Source organism: Amaranthus tricolor, chromosome 8, assembly GCF_026212465.1.
Source record: "Amaranthus tricolor cultivar Red isolate AtriRed21 chromosome 8, ASM2621246v1, whole genome shotgun sequence".
NCBI lineage: Eukaryota > Viridiplantae > Streptophyta > Magnoliopsida > Caryophyllales > Amaranthaceae > Amaranthus > Amaranthus tricolor.
Window position 1 is genome coordinate 29,726,619 of NC_080054.1, and position 15,782 is coordinate 29,742,400.

At 32.1% G+C, this 15,782-nt stretch overlaps 1 protein-coding gene and 1 pseudogene across 2 annotated transcripts; both read right to left on the minus strand.

The window, feature by feature from the left end:
* Positions 1-1,253: 1,253 nt before the first annotated feature.
* Positions 1,254-6,029, minus strand: LOC130820126 (F-box/kelch-repeat protein At1g67480-like). Of its 2 annotated transcripts, XM_057685379.1 has the most exons (4): positions 5,793-6,029; positions 3,527-3,595; positions 2,391-3,251; positions 1,254-2,220 (listed from the first exon to the last, which is right to left on the minus strand). In XM_057685379.1, the coding sequence occupies exons 3-4, from the start codon at positions 2,891-2,893 to the stop codon at positions 1,593-1,595; spliced, it is 1,131 nt and encodes a 376-aa protein (XP_057541362.1). In that variant the 5' UTR covers positions 2,894-3,251; positions 3,527-3,595; positions 5,793-6,029; the 3' UTR covers positions 1,254-1,592. The 2 variants fall into 2 exon arrangements, with proteins under 2 accessions (XP_057541362.1, XP_057541363.1); XM_057685380.1 differs by lacking the exon at positions 3,527-3,595.
* A 5,190-nt stretch (positions 6,030-11,219) lies between these two features.
* Positions 11,220-15,276, minus strand: LOC130820127 (F-box/kelch-repeat protein At1g67480-like; annotated as a pseudogene).
* Between the last annotated feature and the right edge of the window lie 506 nt (positions 15,277-15,782).

The window sequence follows — 15,782 nt, forward strand, 5'->3', positions numbered from 1 at the left end:
TGTGATTTTGTAGTTTAAAGTTTAATTTTCGTCAATTAAAGTTTTAATGTTTATTGGGAAATTTTATGTAATGATCTTGAGTGTTTTTTGCTTTTTTTTTATAAATATTTCTTTAAATCCGCTTGGTGACCTTAAATTTTCAAAATTTCTATGTGGTAGATAAAATGTTAATTTTTTGGTTACATTAATTATTTATTTCGACTTGATTTTAAAATATGTGGTCAAATAGAGTGATCATGACGTTTTTCTTTTGAAAAAAATGTCATTACGCCAAGTTAAAATAGTCTTTAAGAGTATCCCAATTTTTACTCATTTTATTTTATAATCGTTCTTGTTCACTAAAAATTGGGACATTTTCTTTTTAACACTATTTACTTATTACTCTTAATTCGTGTTGAAATCTTACTTGATTCATCTCAATATAAAGATTATTAATTTTTTTTTATAATTTTCATTATATATAATTCAAGATATAAGTATTGAATAAGTGCATTGAATAACATGATAAAGTAAACGTCCCATTTTTATTGAATAGGAGAGATTATATTTATATACTCCCTATATAAATTAGAATAATTTGCGAATCATAGTCTAGAATTTAAAACTTTTACGAATTACATCCAAAATGTTTTTTTGTAAATTATAGTCTCCAAACTATCAAAGTCTACAGCATTTAGGCCGAATCACAAAATTTCGACCATTTTAGTGGTCAAAATTTTAGGTTAATTGGTCGCAATTCTATTATTTGACCAGAATGTTGTAGACTTTGATATTTGATGGTTATAATTCACAATAAATAAGCATTAAGATTGTAATTCCTAAAAGTCCTAAACTGTAAAGATTTTCAAGTTATTCAAATTTTTATTATTAGAGAGTAGTACTAGTAAATGAAATATACTCACTTCATTTTATATATCTTTTATAAACTAATTTGTATCCTAAATAATTTCATTTTATTTGTTTTCTTTTGGCAGTTTATTTTAAGAGTATTTATACTTCTTTTAATTTAGCTTATAATTCAAATAAAAAATGCATATTTAATTTACTTACTTTACTACATTAAGTTAAAAAAATATCATAGACTGATAGTCATCATTTAGTGAGATACGACATAGATCATAAATATAAATAGTCACCCCTACTCTGACACAAACTCACGATACTCCACTAATAACAATTTTAACAATTCACCTTAAAAAAAAAAGTAACAATTAGTTCACCAATAACGAATGAATCATTTCATAGACAAGCAATGAAGCAAGTATTGGCAAAAATCAACTTTATATAATTGTGCCCCAACGCCCAAGCAATAGGCCAACTCAACAGACTCAATTCACTCAAACACTAGGCTTCACATAAAAGATGAGAACTCCTACTCATACTTAGCACTAGAAACTTAAAAAGGAAATTTCATCGGTCAAAAACACACCGTACGTAAAACAAATACATGCCCAAGACTAAGTCATAGTACATGATACAAATCAACCATCTGACATATCTGAACTCGAACTAGACGAGATACAACTATACAAGTAATACAACACAACATGAAGAACATACAACACGGCAAATAGTGAGCTGCCATTTGCTGTTCATGCTTTGATAGTCACACTACATAAGCATGAGCCTGAGGGCTTGATATCAGTGGTATTCCACTCGAACCCCGGGGCTGCCTCGGGGTCATACAACAGGGTCCGATACACAGGTTCATCGTTGAGTGAGAAGAGCAAAAGCTTTCCACCAAGTATACCAAACCGAAACCCAATACTCAAGCTTCCAGTAACTGGAACTGGAACTGTCTTCCATGAATTGTCTTCTGGGTTGAATATGGTTAATTGCCGCTGGTTCTTCCATTCCATGCAAAGCAACTTTTTTCCTAGAAGAGCGTGAGCTGTAACCATAACACAACCGTTCTTCATCTCGCACCATGTATGGTTAACCGGGTTGTACACATCGACACACTTCGAGTTTCCGATAGTGAAGCTTGACCTCCCACCCATGACATAAAGCTTACCTTCTAAGCCAAAAGCAAAGCAGCCCCACCTTGGGCGGCGAAGAGACTCGATTAGAGTCCACTTGTCCGTATTGGGATTGTAGACCTCGACACTGCAAAGAGATTCACCATCGACGCCATAGCCTCCCACTGCATAGATCATCCCGTCAACCTCAGCGCATGCGAAATCGTAGCGTGCAACATTCATGCTTGACAGCTTCTCCCAGCTGAAGGTATAAACCCCACATGACTAGATTAGCTAACGATGAATCGAAGTACGCAGAAAATGAATAAAATTGCAGACAGCATATTTAAGGCCGAGGATTGGTAAGCAAAGAAACAAAAGATCCTATAAAAATTAGACGAAAGAAGGCACTTAAAGCAAACTTAGATATACCTATTGAGGCAGGAATCATATTGATAGACATCTGCGTTGGGAGATACTGGCCCTTCGGAAATAGTACGGCCAGCCATCACAAGCAGCTTGTCGTGAAGAACGACAACTCCAAAACCCGTCTTAAATCCACCAGGCATGTGCGGAAGAACTCGGTGCTTGTTACCGAAACAATCCAATACCTCCCAATGGCTGCTTTTACTCTCCTCGTCGATTATCAACAAATACAGCCATTCCTCAATCATACCCGCTTGTTTTCGGATAGTAATGAACTCCTTGCTTCGAATGAACGATCTCCAACGCGTAGACACCGCACCCATTGTCGAAAAATGAATTCGAGGTACAAGTGCAAGGCATAACTTAGCCACATCATCAGGAAGCCCCGGTAAAAGAGGGACGTAGCCATCATCCACAACCATAGAACGAGTCCCACGAGCGTCTTTTGAGTTATTTGAGCAGCATATGTTCGATTCTGTTAACCTTTTCTTTCCACCAACAAAACTCATCTTTCAACTTCTTTAGGGTATTCGACAAAAACTGAATTTTTTCTATAAAATGTGCATTAATGACCAATTAATCTCTCAATATCTGAGATCCAACTATGAACTAAATCAATCAGTAGCGGCTAGAGAAACTCGTGATATCCATCATATACAGGGATTTTACGAGACCAATGAATGAAAGAAGAAGCAGAACAAATCAACAAGGGTTTATATACAAACAACGTTCTATGCTTCATCCAATCAGGCCCATTGGCCATGCCAAAACTTTTACTCTTAAGATCTTTTGTTGTCGTTCCAAACAAATTAGACCCACCGCTAGATGTTGCTGCGTTGTTTATCTTCCCGTACATTGCCCAGTTACCTATCCAATGTTACAATTACAACCAACTCAATAACAGCTAGGATCGGGTTAGGGGTTCGGAATTCTGATTTATGCAACCTTAACCTTGTTAGTGATAGAAAATAAATTGTTTCCGACTGATCCTTGGTAACAAATATCATGCGCAACTTCACATAAATAAGAAGTGCATATGATTAAATGATTCATTTTGGTATAGTTCATTATAATCCGAAACCAAAGTGAGGGGAGAAACTACAAGTCACAAGCAATAAATTAGAAGTTAGAACAAATAATACCATTCAAGGCCATAGAATGCAGCCAGAATTATCCAGCAGCGACTTCCATTATAAGGGAAGAATGAATAACTGAAAAAAAATCATTCAGTCAATATTTCACATAGATCAATCAGTTTCAGCTTATGTAGCATGGAAACAGAAGGGGTGAATGCAGAATCAGGGAAGCTCGAAAATGCAATTCTTTAAAGAATATGAAACACAGATATGCAATGCAAGAACCCTAGGGAAAAAACGAGTTTGCCAACGATATCCCAAAGGGTTATATTAAGCTTTAAGTTGGTATTAAGTAAAAAAAATTACGATCGAGCGAAGCATCATGGAATGTTAGTAAAATTAACTTTTTCTACATTTAGGATTTCATTGAAAACCCTCAAGCCACCATCCCACTAACCCTTTGAGTTTGCTCTCGCCATGGCGTAAACCAGTGTAAAAATACGGAAACGGTCGCGATCGCGGTAACAGAACGGTGATGCAATAACAGAAGTGATGCATTAACGGGGGGACACAAGTGCACACACTTCATAAGCCAAGGAAATATATACCATCCCAAAACCATATGGCAATGGAAAGAAGGTCTCTAATGGCTTATAAAGCGAGCACACCATTTTCAATTTATCGATGTGGGATAACTCATCCCAACACCCCCCCTCACATGCGAACCCCCGTCAAGTTCGCATGTGGGAGTAATCAATTAGGGTATGAACGCCATTCTTTTCGAACCTACCATTTTTTTTTAAATTATTGATCGAACCATCGCTCGGATACCATGTTAAATTAGGCTGGACTTATTGTAAATGCCAGCATATTAACGGGGGGACACAAGTGCACACACTTCATAAGCCAAGGAGATATATACCATCCCAAAACCATATGGCAATGGAAAGAAGGTCTCTAATGGCTTATAAAGCGAGCACACCATTTTCAATTTATCGATGTGGGATAACTCATCCCAACAGATTGGGTTATCGTAACACCTAAATATCGATCGAATCATAGGATATCTCTTGAAACGGCCAAAAATGCGGTTTTTTACGCCTTAATAGGCATTGAAAACCTTTACAATGCGGCCGATGAAATGCGATGCGGCCTTCTTTTTATACTATGGCATAGACTCAAAGGAACACATGAAGTATTAAGGTTAGATTTTTCTTTAGTGATAATATCAGAAGGAAACAAAAATGTCATCTAGAAACTTAAAAGATCTATATGAGGAAAAACTTGCTGATGATAGAAGAGCTTGGGGTTGCCACTAAAGTAAATTCAAGTTTCCTCATATAGTAATTAGAAAGTGGCCTTTAACTAAGTTTTTATGCATCTTTAGGTCCAATCTTAATGGTTTTTCCTAATGTAATAGAGTACTCCTACTTCTTTATAGGGTTAAAGCTCAAATGTCTCAATTCACCTAATCATAGCAAGTAACATATGGAGCACCTTCCATGAACATCAACTGTTGGTTGGTAGATTTGGAAATTAAATCAGCACATGGGCAGTAAAAATCTCTGCTAAAGTGTTTAAAGTGTTTAATTTCAAGAATAATACTCCCTCCTATTCTAATCAAATGTCTCCATTAATTTTGCATACTTACCGATGCATTATTACAATCCTAAATATCTATACTCATGCTTGTTTAAAATTTTTAAAATTAATATAAATAAAGTTTCATTGAGTCGTCATCGTCATCCCAACGAGTCCTGCTAATGACTGGGTCTGGAGAGGACAAATAACCTCATCACGAAAAGGTCGCGATCAAAGAGAGCCCTTAACTCGATTATTAATTAATTTAATTATAATACAAGGGAGTAAATCTGAAAGATACATTCAGAGCCCAAGAAAATCAGGATAACAAAACAAAAAACTGGAAAAATCAAATTAATTGCCTAAATAAGTCATCATCCAATCAAACACAGAAGGACAACTAGAAAATGGTAGCTTGATGTTTGCATCATGAGAGGAAACAAGAACTCAAAATATCAATTGGACACTAACTATGAATAATTAACAATTAATTAATTAATTTCAAATAATTCTACAGAATAAATTGAATAATTTGTTCACTAATATATAGAAAATGATTAAATGAAGAGTATGAATCTGAAAACTAGCAAAAGATTCAATCTTGTAAGTAAATGGCAATGATTATCCACACATTTCTGGTCTTTTTTCTTTAATAGAGAAAAATTTTACTGTAAATAAATGAATAAAAGCTAAAATAACCCATTAAACATAGATATTAAAAGATAAAAAATAGATCAAAGAAGTGTAATACCTGAAAATGGAGATAAATTTAGAATTAAAGAGAGATATTAACAGTGAATGCAGCTCATAAGGAATACAGGAGTGAAGAAATGTAAACGTGAGAATGTAATGAAAAAAGGAGTATGAATTTATAGAGCCTAAAATATAGGAGAGGAGAGAATTGTGTATAGAGAGCAACTACCACTTTTGAGTTCCACCATATTCTATAGTTGATAAGCCAATTGTTTACATGGAAAGATTTTTTATAAAAATTACTTACTAGTTGATTAGTTGTTATTTTGTCAAATATTTTTATAGCTAATTTCACCAACTAAAAATTAAAAGTTAAATGTCAAATATTCTTGTGATTATTTTATTTTCTTAATTTACCCTTTAAACTAAACAAAAAAATTTTTTTTTGTTCTATTGAATTTACTACTAAAAATAATATTTGAAAAATACTATTCCCTCCGTTTTTTTTAATCTTCAACTTTTGGTTTTCACGCATATTAAGGAAGATAGAATCTTTGGGTTGTAGTGGGTATTATTATGTTAATTAAATAGTAGTGTGAAGTAATGATTGTATTGGAAGTATGAAATTGTAGTGGGTACTATTTTAATAAAATAGTAATGTGAAGTAATGATTGTATTGAAAGTATGAGAGAAAAAATAATTATAAATTAAAAAAAGGGGTACATTAAAAGAAAAGGGGTTTTAAGAGGTAAAAGTGGGATAAAAACTTTCTAAAAATAGAAAGTATTCTAAAGTGAAAGAACTTTTGAAACTACCCGTTATAATAATGTGGAAAATCAAAAAAGAACGGAGAAAGTATCATTTTAGTCAAAAAAGATTATGAGCATAATAAGGGTCTCAATATCATATTAAGTAGAATATGTTAAATATTTAAAGATACGATGTTATTTAGAAAAAATATTATAATTTTTAAAATTGCACACAGTCTTTAAAAAATTATTAACTTTAACTCTATTTTTTCTTTTAATAGTAAATTTAAATGGACAAATATATATATATATATATATATATATATATATATATATATATATATATATATATATGTGAGAAAAAAATTATAAAATCTATAGAAAGAAAATTAAAGAAACCGCTAAAGATAAGCGTTTGAATAGTCGACCGACACGTCAGGGATTTGTAATGAGTAAGATTCATGTGTCACATTACGTACAATAGACTTGCACAAGAACCAAATTGGTTGGGTTTGGATGGTTTTGGTTAGAAGATGATTTAAAATTGTCTGAAATTGATAATTAATGAAATTAAAATTAATTTAATGTACTTCGAAATAATTTTTGTATAAGTATTAAATTATACTGATAAATATTGTTTATATATATGCATTTTATATAAATAATATATCAGTGTAATTTAATACTTATACACAATTATTTCGAAGTAAATTTAATTATTTTCAATTTCATTAATTATACTTTTAATAACATGATGATTTTGTTTTTTGAAATAACTATTTTGGGCTAATTATTGCTAGATTATTAGTGCTATGAAGATTAAAAAAGAAGGGAGAGTATATATATATCATGCTAATTTTTGAGAGATTATTTAATGGTGAGACGACTTAAAATAATAAGTCTAATTAATTTATTAATTTATATAAAACGCATCTTATTATGAGACTGTCACATATTAGAATTTGTGTAATATATTTAATTCATTTTATAATACTCCCTCCGAACCATTTTAGTTGTCCCATTTTCTTATTTGGCAAAGATATCCTTAGTTCACACACGTAATTATGAATATACCCTCATATACCTTACTTACTCAACTATCCTTCACTACTTACCTTTCACTATTTACCCTTCACTATTTACCCTTTTTAATGGACCTCACACCATCTTTAATAACTGTGCCCAAGCAAATGGGACAACTAAATTGGTTCGAAGAGAGTAATAAATAGTCTCAAACAACAATTAAAAATCATATATGGTACATTAATTATTGTATATGACGATCTTACATATTTCAACTAATAAAATCTTTAATTGTTGAATATTCTTTTTTGTGGGCATTGAAGGTTGAATATTATAATCCTGTAATTATAGAATAAGATTCCAATTAACAAATCACTAAAAACCATGTAATATTCATGTCATCATCAAATTTAATATGGATGGGAAGAAGAATGTTTCACGATTCACCAAGAAAGGGATCAAAATCAATTACTATTGTAATCTGCCTCCAAGAAAACCCTAACCACATACAAAATTCGTTCTAGTGGTCTATTTAATATTAGAAATATATAATAAAATATAAATTAATTAAGGAAAATCAAGAAAAGAAGAGGGGTATTTTGATTTTTGAGTATTATATATACTTGATAACTCTATTAATAGTTTAATCAAATGTGAATGTCCCATTTGATTTTGTATACGTGTCAATACACAATTTTAATCCTAAATATTTCTAATTAACAATTATATTTGTATAATAATTATAAAAAGTTGATATTAATAAAATTTATTTTAAAATAAATTAAACAAATATTATTTTTTTGATTAAAATCAAACAAATATTAATTGACTATGTTTTAACTTATAAACTAAAAATAAGGTACAAACTCAAAATTTAATTTGATGAATAATGTTAAAAAAATAAATGAGACACTTACTCAGAAGAGATGGGAAAATAGTATTAAACTAAACATTGTTGAAGATCAACGGCGCATGATTAAGGATCACAAAATTTTCATTTATATATTTGTGTCCTGATAATTGGGACCTGCTTTTTTTTTTTTTTTTTTTTTTTTTTTGATCTCTATAGTCTCATTTTCAGTATTCTAGTGTTCTAACAAGTTAGGTCTTTATTGTAAGGAAATCTCATGAAGTTTATGGTTACAGGTTTGAGTTTTGAAAGTAGGTTCTTAATTGCAAAAATCTAGAATAAGATTTGCCTAGTTTATATGTTTTAATTTATCATTTGATTCTTCTTCAAACTTTCTCGTAAAATATACTTTGTACATCTAATTTCCTTTTTTTTTTTTATAGTTTTAATGATTAACTACCGTGTATTTATCAAATCTAAATTATTGCATTTATCGTAAAAATTAATTATATCATGTGTATATTTTTTTAACATTTTCTTGACATCAGTGACTAATTCAATTAAAATTTTAAAGAGAAATTCGTAATTCCGAGGTTTTGAGTTTTCCACGTAATAATCAAAACTTTTAAAAAATCCACGCGGTAACCCTGAGGTTTACTAAATTGTTACACCGTGACCTTTTTGCACTTAAAACGTCAACAAAACGTTTAGCAAACGTTAATTTTAAAGTTTTAAGGTTGTTGTACGTCTATTTATGCGACTCACCATTTCAAATGCCATCAATTTCAACTTTTTCCCCAAAATATAAACCCTAACTCTACCATCTTTGGATTTGGGGAAAAAAATATGATTTGGATGAAAGATGGTAGAGTTGAGGTTTATGTTTTGGGGAAAAAGGTTGAAATTGATGGCATTTAAATTGATAAGTCGCATAAATAGGCGTACAACAGCCTTAAAGCTCCGAAATTAACGTTTGCTAACGTTTTTATGTGCAAAAAAGTCACGGTGGAACAATTACGTAAACTTTAGGGTTACCGTGTAAATTTTTAAAAGTTTTGGTTACCACATGGAAAAGTCAAAATTCAGGGTTAACGCGTGGAATTTTCCAATTTTAAATTATAAACTATTTTGTTAGAGGACATAAATGAATGAAGAAGTTTATTTCATCTTTTGATGAAATGTATGAACATGATATGATAAGTAAGAAAGCTTCTTTGAAAAGAACCATTCAAACTTAGTGCTTACACCTTATTACATAATGGAGACTAAAGATTTATGACAAAGATGGATCGAAAGGATCACTATTGCACTCATAAGAGGTGGGTTGTTCTACCATGCACCTACATTAACAACATCGTGGTATGGACCGTTATACCATGATATTGATATGTAACATTCATATTCTCTATTTATTTTAATTAGTATTGTTTGAGTTTTTGGTTGAAAATTTGTAAAAAAAAAATTAAATTGAAAAGTAAAACAAATAATAAAAGGATGATGGAAACGAGTGATTAAGACGGAATAAGAAAATGAAATTATGTGGTTATAAATAAGATTAATAAATGAGATTAAAAGGAGAGTGTGATCATTGTTAAAAAAAAGATATAATATCAATGAGACGATAGACTAAAATAAAAATGGAGAGAGTATTTGATAATTGAGTTGATTCTCAATGAATTTGTTTGTTCACCTTTTTAACCAACTACTTTCCTTGCTCCCTTTTTTTAATCTGTATTATCAAATTTGTTCTATTTTTATTTGTAATTCTGATTTACATTTTCTGATCTTAATTCTCATTTATATATGTAGCTTAGATTTTTAGTCCATTCTCATATTTCTCCCACTACTCACAATTCTTATTTGGACTTAGATTTTTAGTCCATTCTCATATTTCTCCCACTACTCACAATTCTTATTTGGAGATATACTTTTAATATAATATTGCTTTTGAAATCCCGTTTTCAATTTATTTTCTTATTAATGGTCGCTTCCAATATATTAAAAATAGCTAACTAAATTATCACTAGAAGTAAAAAAGTAATACTTCCTCCATTCTTTTGAACTTATACCATAAAACTCAAATATATGAAAAATTTTTAAGTCTTAAAATAATGAAAACTAAAAAAAACAGAGAAAGAATAATCCTTAATGAATAGCACAATTCGAAAAACACTAAATAAACATTAAATTGTTTACTAAAAAGTATTGTCTACCACGTGAAAAAAAATTAGAAGATCAAGAACACCATATGGATCAAAAAAGGTTTGCCTACCACGTAAAAAAGCCGAAAAGTTAGGGTTACCACATGGAATTTATTCCCATGTTTATTTTTTGTAAAATATAGTCATCAAAGTATGAAAGTATATAGTGTTCAGGCCAAATCACAAAATGAATCACAAAATTCCGACCATTTTAATGGTTAGAATTTTCAGTTCAGTGGTCGGAGTTATGTGATTTGGCCTAAACGTTGTAGAATTTGATATTTAATAGTTGTAATTAGCAAAAAATAAATATTGAGGCTATAATTCTAAAAAGTCTTAAACTTTAAGGTTGTAATTCTCAAACTATTTAAATTATTATTATTAGGAAGAAGTAATAGTAAATAAAATCATACTCACTTCATTTTATATTCCTTTTATAAACTAATTTGTGCCCTAAAAAAATTTCATTTCATCTGTTTTCTTTTGGCAATTTATTTTAAGATTATTTATACTCATTTTGATTTACCTTGTAATTCTAACAAAAAATGCATTTTTATTTACTTATTTGACTACATTGGCCTAAATAAAGGTCACATTCACCATTTAATGAGATTGACACGACATAATTCATTAATGTACATAGCTCTGACACAAACTCAAAATACTTGACTAATAACAATTTTAACAATTCATCACTAACAAGTAACAATTGGCAAAAATCACGTTTACATAGTTGTGCCCCAAGTCCAACGCCCAAGCAATAAGCCAACTCAACAAACTCAAGTCACTTAACAGTAAGCTTTAGATAAAAAGACGATAACTCATACTTATACTAGAAGCTTAAAAAGAAACTTCATTGGTCAAAAACACACTGTAGGTAAAACAAATACATGCCCAAGACTAAGTCATAGTACATGATACGAATCAACCATCTGACATATCCGAACTCGAACTAGACGAGATACAAGTAATACAACACAACATGAAGAACATACAACACGGAAAATAGCGAGCTGCCATTCGCCGTTCATGCTTTGATAGACACACTACATAAGCATGAGCCCGAGGGCTTAATATCAGCGGTATTCCATTCGAACCCCGAGGCTGCCTCGGGGTCATACAACAGGGTCCGATACCCAGGCTCATCGTTAAGTCAGAAGAGCAAAAGCTTTCCATCAAGTATACCAAACCGAAACCCAATACTCAAGCTTCCAGTAACTGGAACTGGAACTGTCTTCCATGAATTGTCTTCTGGGTTGAATATGGTTAATTGCCGCTGGTTCTTCCATTCCATGCAAAGCAACTTTTTTCCTAGAAGAGCGTGAGCTGTAACCATAACACAACCGTTCTTCATCTCGCACCATGTATGGTTAACCGGGTTGTACACATCGACACACTTCGAGTTTCCGATAGTGAAGCTTGACCTCCCACCCATGACATAAAGCTTACCGTCTAAGCCAAAAGCAAAGCAGCCCCACCTTGGGCGGCGAAGAGACTCGATTAGAGTCCACTTGTCCGTATTGGGATTGTAGACCTCGACACTGCAAAGAGATTCACCATCGACGCCATAGCCTCCCACTGCATAGATCATCCCGTCAACCTCAGCGCATGCGAAATCGTAGCGCGCAACATTCATGCTAGACAGCTTCTCCCAGCTGAAGGTATAAACCCCACATGACTAGATTAGCTAACCAATCGAAGTACGCAGAAAATGAATAAAATTGCAGACAGCATATTTAATGGTCAAGGAGAGGTACGCAAACAAACAAAAAATCCTATAAAATTAGACGAAAGAAGGCACATAAAGCAAACTTAGTATACCTATTGAGGCAGGAATCATATTGATACTTCGGTAACAGTACGGCCAGCCATCACAAGCTGCTTTCCGTGAAGAACGACAACTCCAAAACCCGTCTTAAATCCACCAGGCATGTGCGGGAGAACTCGGTGCTTGTTACCGAAACAATCCAATACCTCCCAATGGCTGCTTTTACTCTCCTCGTCGATTATCAACAAATACAGCCATTCCTCGATCATACCCGCTTGTTTTCGGATAGTAATGAACTCCTTGCTTCGAATGAACGATCTCCAACGCGTAGACACTGCACCCATTGTCGAAAAATGAATTCGAGGTACAAGTGCAAGGCATAACTTAGCCACATCATCAGGAAGCCCCGGTAAAAGAGGGACGTAGCCATCATCCACAACCATAGAACGAGTCCCACGAGCGTCTTTTGAGTGATTTGAGTAGCATATGTTCGGTTCTGTTAACCTTTTCTTTCCACTAACAAAACTCATCTTTCAACTTCTTTAGGGTATTCGACAAAAACTGAATTTTTTCTATAAAATGTGCATTAATGACCAATTAATCTCTCAATATCTGAGATCCAACTATGAACTAAATCAATCAGTAGCGGCTAGAGAAACTCGTGATATCCATCATATACAGGGATTTTACGAGACCAATGAATGAAAGAAGAAGTAGAACAAATCAACAAGGGTTTATATACAGACGACGTTCTATGCTTCATCCAATCAGGCCCATTGGCCATGCCAAAACTTTCACTCTTTAGATCTTTTGTTGCTGTTCCAATTAGAGCCACTGCTAAACTTTGCTGCGTTGTTTCTCCTCCCGTACATTGCCCAGTTACCTATCCAATATTACAATTACAACCAACTCAATAACAGCTAGGCAAAGCTAAATTTCAAATGAGCTTCAGCTTTGATTTTTTATAATCAATTCTCGACACAAACAATGTAAAAACCAACAAAAAAATCTTAAAGAAATAAAGTACTAACATCCTATTACCCCAATGCCATTATATGGTCCCACCTGGGATGGAGTTTGGGGGCCGGATCATGGATGTATGCAACCTTACCCTTGTTAGCGATAACAAAGAGGTTGTTTCTGATTAGAATTAGATAACAAGCATCACATGCAACTTTAAATAGATAAGAAGTGCATATGATTTAATGATTCATTTTGGTATAGTTCATTATAATACGAAACCAAAGTGAGGAGAGAAAATATAAGTCACAAGCTATAAATTAGAAGTTAGAACAAATAATACAAGTCAAGGCCATCGAATGCAGCCATAATTATCCAGCAGCGACTTCCATTATAAGGGAAGAATAACCGTAAAAAAAATCATTCTAGTCAATATTTCACATAGATCAATCAGTTTCAGCCTATGTACTATGTAGTATGTAGCATGGAAACAGAAGGGGTGAATGCAGAATCAGGGAAGCTCGAAAAAGCAATTCTTTAAAGAATATGAAACACAGATGTGCAATGCAAGAACCCTCGGGAAAAAACGAGTTTGCCAACGATATCCCAAAGGGTTATATAAAGCTTTAAGTTGGTATTAAGTAAAATAAAATTATAATCGAGCCAAGAATCATGGAATGTTAGTAAAATATACTTCTACTACATTTAGGATTTCATTGAAAACCCTCAAGCCACCATCCCACTAACCGTTTGAGTTTGCTTTCGCTATGGCGAGAGCAATGGCGTAAACCAGTGTAAAAAAGCCGAAACAGCCGCGATTTGTGGTAACGGAATAGTGATGCAATAACGGAAGTGATGGCCTGATGGGTTATCGTAACGCCTAAATATCGGTCGAATCATGAGATATCTCTTGGTACGGCCAAAAATGCGGTTTTTACAACTTTATAAGCTTTGAAAACCTTTACGTTGCGGCCTTCCTTTTACACTATGGCATAAACTTAAACTCAAAGGAACACGGGAAGTATTAAGGTTAGATTTTTCTTTGTGATAATGTTAGAAGGAAACAAAAATGTCATCTAGAAACTTAAAAGGTCAAGAGCTTGAGGTTGCCACTAAAGTAACTTCAAGTTTCTTGATATAGTAGTAATTAGAAAGTGGCCTTTAACTAAGTTTTTATGCATCTTTAGGTCCAATCTTAATGGTTTTTCCTAATGTAATAGAGTACTCCTACTTCTTTATAGGGTTAAAGCTCAAATGTCTCAATTCACCTAATCATAGCAAGTAACATATGGAGCACCTTCCATGAACATCAACTGTTGGTTGGTAGATTTGGAAATTAAATCAGCACATGGGCAGTAAAAATCTCTGCTAGAGTGTATTTCAAGAAAAATACTCGATCAAATGTCATTTGATTTTGCATAATTGCCGATGTATTATTACAATTCTAAATATCTATATATATGCTTGTTTAAAATTTTAAAAATTAATATAAGTAAAGTTTACATCGAGTCGTCGACATCATCTCGTCGAGTCTTGCCCAATGGTTGGGTCCGGAGAGGACAAGAAAGAAGATAAATCTACAGAGTAAAATGAATTAATTTGTTCACTAATATATACAAATGATTAGATGAAGAATGTATATATCTGAAAACTAGCAAAAGATTCAATCTTGTAAGTCAATGGCAATGGTTATCCACACATTTTTGGTCTTTTTTCTTTAATAATGAATAATCAAACTGTTAATAAATGAAAAACAGCTAAAATAACCCATTAAAAATAAATATTAAAAAGATAAAAAATAGATTAAAGAAGTGTGATACCTGAAAATGGGGATAAATTTAGAAATAAAGAGATATATTAACAGTGAACGCAGCTGATAAGGAATACAGGAGTGAATAAATGTAAACTTGAGAAATGTAATGAAGAAAAATGTGGTATGGATTTATAGAGCCTAAAATATAGGAGAGGAGAGAATTGGAGTTAGCATCTTTTTAAATACTTACGATTGATTACTCAATTTAAAGGCTAGAATTACTTAATGGAGGTTAAAAGGAGAAATTTTAATATTTTATTTTTTATTCTAAAATAGGTGTCTAAATTCTAATATGAGAAATAGAGAAAAGTAATAAAAAAGATCCTAATACAGAGTATTTTGTATAGAGCAGCGAGCAACTACCAATTTTGAGTTTAGTATCCGTACTAAGTATTTGTAATATTTGTCTTTTTACACAGTCTAATTCACTAATTTAATTCTTAATATTTTTAATTATGCATGACAAAAAATTATAAAAATTTAATATTAATAATCTTTGTATTGAAATGAATTAAATAAGATTTCACTTGGCTATGTTTTAACTTATAGATTAAAAATTAATCACAAATTAAAATTGATAAGTAAATAGTGCATAATTTCCAATATTTCAAATAATTTAAAACGTAGAAAGTAGTTTATAAGCTAGTTGTTTAAATCAAAATATTTTTCAAAAAAAATTACTTG

Bases quoted from the DNA above. Each gene is read 5' to 3' on its own strand.
- LOC130820126 (XM_057685380.1), bottom strand. From the start codon at position 2,893: ATGAGTTTTGTTGGTGGAAAGAAAAGGTTAACAGAATCGAACATATGC. The intron at 2,221-2,390 runs GTATATCTAAGT...TTATACCTTCAG, and splicing joins TATGATTCCTGCCTCAATAG to CTGGGAGAAGCTGTCAAGCA.